This window comes from Cebus imitator, unplaced genomic scaffold (genome assembly GCF_001604975.1).
Source record: "Cebus imitator isolate Cc_AM_T3 unplaced genomic scaffold, Cebus_imitator-1.0 Scaffold737, whole genome shotgun sequence".
In the NCBI taxonomy this organism is placed as follows: Eukaryota; Metazoa; Chordata; class Mammalia; order Primates; family Cebidae; genus Cebus; species Cebus imitator.
The window spans coordinates 372,720-378,639 of NW_016108052.1; the positions used below are offsets into that span (position 1 = coordinate 372,720).

Here is a 5,920-nt window from a genome sequence, read left to right on the forward strand (position 1 = left end):
CTCAAAAAAAAAAAAAAAAAAAAAAAAAAAAAAATGCAGTAAGTATTTTTTGTTCTAAGGGTAAACAAGCAAAATACTTTCTATCTAAGTTGTTCCTTTCTTTCAAAGTCAATTCTTCAAATTTTACTCCTTCTTAATAACTAGGAAATTACTTAAGTAATTATTAATTACTTCTCATAATAATCATTCTATTAAAAAACCAAGAGGGGCCGGGCACAGTGGCTCACTACTATAATTCCAGCACTTTGGGAGGCTGAGGTGGGTGGGATCACTTGAGGTCAGGAGTTTGAGACCAGCCTGGCCAACATGGTAAAACCCCTTCTCTACAACTAGCTGGGCGGGTGATGCACACCTGCAGTCCCAGCTACTTGGGAGGCTGAGGCACGAGAATCGCTTGAACACAGGAGGCGGAGGTTGCAGTAAGCTGAGATCACACTGCTGCACTCCAGCCTGGGTGACAGAGCTAGATCCTGTCTCAAAAAAATAACTAAAATAAAATAAAATAAAAACCAGGATACTGACCGCACATAAATAAAAACCAGCTTTCTGTTTTGAAATTATTTATATTCACAGTTATTCTATTACATTTATCATGGTTATAAAAACTGGTAATTCTGGAATAATGTTAAGTACAGACATACTCTGTAAAGTTATACACAAATGCCCATGACAGCTTATTTCTCAGAGAAAATTTAACTTCCATATTATATCAATCGTTCCCTTTCAATGCATTTTACAGTTGTTTTTGATAGTTTCCTACTGATTCCCTAAATCTGAAAAATATAAATCACCTTTCAAGTAAGCACATTTCCAAAGATTATACACAAAGTATTTACACTCAATCTTCAAAACATCGTATGTGCTCCTTTAATTTATTAAGCTATGAAATTTAAGTTAAAAAACTTACAAGCCAGGATCATTAGATTATTTTGGAGAAGTAAAAGTGAAATAAAAAGATTATTCTTGTAAACAATCAATCTAGCTGTTTTCAAAATTAATGCAAACTCATCATCAGTGAAGGGATAAAATTAATGTGAAAGACACACATCATTAAGAAAATGACCAACCTCTTTTAACAAACATATCAATACAAATCATTGCAGCTAAACATGGAAGGTAAAGGATATTGCTCTCATTTTGGCAAACTATTTCTTAATGACAACCTAATTCCAAAATGGGGATTCTCTAAGATACTCCAAAATATCTGTATTTCACAATACACAAAAAATATCACACATAGCAGTCAAGAATATTTAAATTCCTCAAAATCTACAGAAAAATCACAAAAACAATCTTAATAATGCAAGAATAATCAAGGTTAAATCTCCTTCCAAAACTGACCACAATAGATGTGGCATTCAATTTATCTTTTCATGTCATTGTCACAGAAAAGTTCACTAACAATAATCGGTCTTCTAAACTATTGGCCTAATTGAGAGTTACTCAACTGTCAGTAAAGTCAAAACTTCCAATCAATGCCCTGCAGGTCAGTCACAGTCACTCTTCTGAGACCGCAGGGAAAGGTTTGACCCCGATCAGGTGAATGAGAATGTCTGCCAAAACTGTAGGTGTGCAGGTTGGCGCAAACAATGCCCAATGCTGCAGAACAACTCAGTCAGTGGGTCCTGTTGGTAATTCCTAATCAACAGATGGCAAAAAGAACAGATGTGGGCACTGTTCATTTGAGAAAGTAAAATAAGCCAGGCACAGTGGCTCATGCCTGTAATCCCAACACTTTGAAAGGTTGAGGCAAAAGGATCGCTTGAGGTCAGGGTTTGAGACCTGAGCAACACAGAACCCACCTTTACAAAAAATATAAAAATTAGCCAAGTGTGTTGGCATGCACCTCTAGGCCTAGTTACTTGGGAGGCTGAGGCAAGGATTGCTTTAGCCCAGGAGTTCAAGGCTGTATGAGACTGCACTCCAGCCTGGGCAACAGACCAAGACTTTGTCTCAAAAAAAAAAAAGAAAAGAGAAAGTAAAATATACAGTTAATTGGTGTAGAGTATCATCAGTCAGTCAGGTTCTTCTAAAAATCACATTAGGCCAGGCACAGTAGCTTACATGTATAATCCCAACACTTAGGGAGGCAGAGGCAGGAGGATAATATGAGCCCAGGGGTTCAAAACTAGCCTGGGTAACATAGCAAGATCCCAGTTACCAACAAAAATAAGAAAAAAAATTTTTTTAACTGCATTACTGGTTGCTTTGAGGAAAAAAATTAGTGCTTAATTAACTCGATTTTAAAATAAGAAGTTAAGGTACATCTTCCCTGAACAAAAGTTTTCCCAAGAGGAGTTTTTAAAATGGTATAGGTATGTGGAGGTGTACCGGTTACAATACGGTAGAAATAAATTTAAAATTTCTTCAGCTCAGTTTAACAAATGCATTTTAATTATTAGAGACTAAACAAACTCAAGAAAATGTAAAACAACATTACCATACTTGGTGCCTCCAAGTTTAGATACATTGAAGAACTTCTTATGTGAACTGTCATTTAATGTTTCAATAAGGTACTCAAAGGCGTATCCTGGAAAAAAAAAAAATTTAATTAAACACAGCAACAATACCTGGAATGAAAACACCTGGAAACTAGCTCTAACAGAATTTTCTGCAGTGGTACAAATGTTCTACGTTTGAGCTGTCCGGTAAAGTAGCCATTAGCCACGTGTGGCTCTTGAGCACCTGAAAGATGGCTATGGTGCCTGAGGAACTGAGTTTTTAATTTATTTAATTTTTATTACAGTTACAAAGGGCTAGTATCCACCACACTGGATGGCATCTCTCTAGATCATAATGTGTCGAATAAAAACTAGTAAGGTAATTCACTCCAGAAATGTTTTAACACACAATACCTGGAAAGAGACACTAAAAATGATTTAAATAATCTACGGGGACGTTTTGGAAAAGACATGTCTTGAAAACTGCAGAGACAGGAATTTGGGAACTCCAAAATTAGCATTAGAAGGACTGATTAAAAAAAAAAACCAAAAGATGGATTTTTACGAAGTATTCAGTAAACAAAAAACTTCTCAGGTTCTTACAAGGGTTTAGTACAGAATATTAAAGTAACAGAATATCTAGGAAATTAGCATATTCTCCCCGAAAGATATAAGTCCTTCTGGTTTTGCACGAATTGAAGCTGAACTTCAAAGACCCAGGGGTCTCATTTGAATATGCCTCAGCTCCCAACATTCTAGGGGGCAGTGGCGGGGAGGCAGCCTTGAGGTTGAAAAGAACCTTCAGATCTTTTGTGCAGACTCATAGCGGTGGGTGGGCAGGACCCTCAACATTGTTAAGGCTTTCATCCAAAAAGAGAAAACACAAGCACAACCCATTTTCAGAATGAACAGTATTTTTTTCTCTTTTTTTGTAGAGGGAGGTGGACGGGGGGAGGAGACAGCGCTGCAATAAATGGTCGGGGAACTGACTGACCCATGTTCAACCTTAACTGCCCCTCCTTCGGCTTCCAGAGACACAGAGAGACCGAGGGGCCTGAGGCTGGGCTGTGGAACCAACATCCAGCTGCGTGAGACCCAAGAACGGAGATGCAGGCCCCTGCCCTCATCGCTCCCCAATGGGGGGCGGGCAGAGGAAGATGGTGGGCCTCTCCCTGCCCCGGTGTTGCTGACGGGGGCCAGGAAGGCGCTGGCAGCAGACAGCGGCCATGGGAGAAAGAAGGGTGCCGGTCAAGACCAGCGGTGGGGCGGCCCGTCCTGCGGGGGTCGCGCGGGAGGGTGGGGACCGGGAATCCCATCTTCCGCGGCCTGGGCTCAAAGGGCGGCCCAGCAGGCAGGCCCCGAGGGGAGTACAACCCGAGCCCCGAGGGCCTGGGCGCCTGCCAAGCGACTCCAGGCAAGAAAAGCAAGGAACACGGCGCCTAGGCAGCACGCGTTTCCAGCTACCAGACCCAGCTCGGAGGCCCGAAACTGACCTGCTTTTGGGGCGTCCATCGCCGGAGACCATATTATCCCTGCGGGGAGGGGGCCAGCGGGGGAAGGAGGGGGGAGGCCGGGCAGGGAAGAGGGGGAGGAAGACAGGCGGACTGGCAAGGGAGGAAGGAAGGAAGCAGTCTCGCTCAAATATCGCGAGAGCCGCAGAGCCAGCCCCGGGTCTGCGCTTGCGGGATTTGTCGCCTAACTCCCGCGAGACCTTCGGAAGGAAAACAAAGAAAGAGAAGGGGCGGAGCTAACCGGAGGGCGATTTCTCTCGCCCTCGCCGCTTTTCTCGCGAGCGGGGGCGGAGCCTGGGGAGGCTGACGCGGTGGCGTTGGAGTCGCTAATTTGGCCTTGGCAGCGGTCCGTTACTTAGTTGTGGCCTGAAGGTTTGTATTGGGGTCGTGAGTTCCAGCTGTGTGCGCGGTCCCGCAAGGGGTCTTTCGGAATCAGGGTCGGAATGGGAACTCCTAGGAGAAAAAGCTGAAGGAGAGCCACTTTCCCGTAACGGTAAAGCCTTACATTAACTTGTCAGACGTGGCGGCCCACACGCCTGTTCTCAATAGGGGCGGCCACACTGCTCCGGCCCGTGGGAAGCGCTCAACTAACTGTTGAATGAATGAATTTTTTCTTGTACCCCTGTAGCTTCCATCTCTGCCGCAGTTAACACACTTAAGCCTCCCCATCCCTCCGCCTCAGCTCCTCCGGCCCCTGTGTGCTCCATCTGCCCAGCATTATCTCCTGCGGGCAGCAACTTAACAGAAAGAGTTGCTCATTCTCGCCCTCTCCCTTCCACTCCTTATCTTCTTCCAGTTTGGTTTCCATTCCCAGAAATGCTTTTAGCCAAGGTCAGCCATGACTCCACTTGCTGATCTCAGATACCTCAATCTTGACTGGTTCTTTCTCCTTGTTGAAAAATACTCTTCTATCAGCTTCTGTGACCTCAGACTCTACTTTTTTTCTTCTCCTAAGGGTGCTTGATCTCAGGCTCCTCTGCAGGCCTCTTCCTCTGCCCAGCTTGTAAATGTACTGGGCACTGGATGGGCACAGTAGCTCATGTCTGTAATTCCAGCACTTTAGGCGGCCAAAGTGGGAGGATGGCTTGAGCTGAAAAGTTCGAGACCAAACAGGGCAACATAGTGAGACCCCCATCTCTACAAAAAAATTTTAAAAATTAGCTGGGCATGGTGGCATGCACCTGTAGTCTCAGCTACTCAGGAGGCTAAGCTGGGAGGATCACTTGGGCCCAGGATGCTGAGGCTGTGGCAAGCCATGACGGCACCACTGCACTCCAACCTCGGCAACACAGCGGGACCCGGTCTCAAAAAATAATGTATTGAACATTAAATGTGCCCCAGTGCTCTGGCCTTGTACCTCCTCCCTCTCTCAATTTTCCCTGGTCCATCTCACCCTTCCTTTAAGTTGTTATTAGTTAATATGTTGATGCTTCTCAGTCTGCCTGTAACCTGAGACTGTCTCCTGAACCCAGAGGTGTATATCCTAGTACCCATTGGATGCCTCCCCATCCCACGGCCACTTCAAACTAAAAATCACCAAAACTTAACTCATCCTTTCCCTCCTTAAACCCACTGTTCCTTTTGTATTGCCTGTATCAGTGAATAGTGGCATCTACCTGGTTGCCTAAGCCAGAAATCAACACATTATACCTGACTCCTTTACCCTCTCCTTTTTATCATTGACCCAAGCGCTGTCAACCCAAATTCCAGAGTATTTCCTTTATTCATCTTGCTATATTTTGTAACATCTCCTTTGCAATCTCAGCATGAAATTCATAGGTAATCTACATGCACAACAATAAAATAATCTATTTAAGGACCTAACTGTAATATAAAGGAGAAAAATAGGACAGTAATTTATTAGAAAATAATATGTATTACAATATGTAGGTGCACAGGCATGTCTATATTAGATGACAAAATTGAGTCGTCAGATGCTTATATCTACTTATAATGAATGAGTTTGGT

General features: G+C 43.7%; 1 protein-coding gene across 1 annotated transcript in view; it reads right to left on the reverse strand.

Moving 5' to 3' along the window:
• IREB2 (iron responsive element binding protein 2) overlaps positions 1-4,098 on the reverse strand; it is a 62,036-nt gene extending 57,938 nt beyond the window's left edge. Inside the window, exons 1-2 of the mRNA XM_017519360.2 lie at positions 3,935-4,098; positions 2,441-2,530 (exon numbers count right to left, since the gene is read on the reverse strand). Of these exons, the coding sequence (XP_017374849.1) occupies positions 2,441-2,530; positions 3,935-3,953 (109 nt within the window). The 5' untranslated portion in view covers positions 3,954-4,098. The remainder of the gene's footprint in view (positions 1-2,440; positions 2,531-3,934) is intronic.
• Between the last annotated feature and the right edge of the window lie 1,822 nt (positions 4,099-5,920).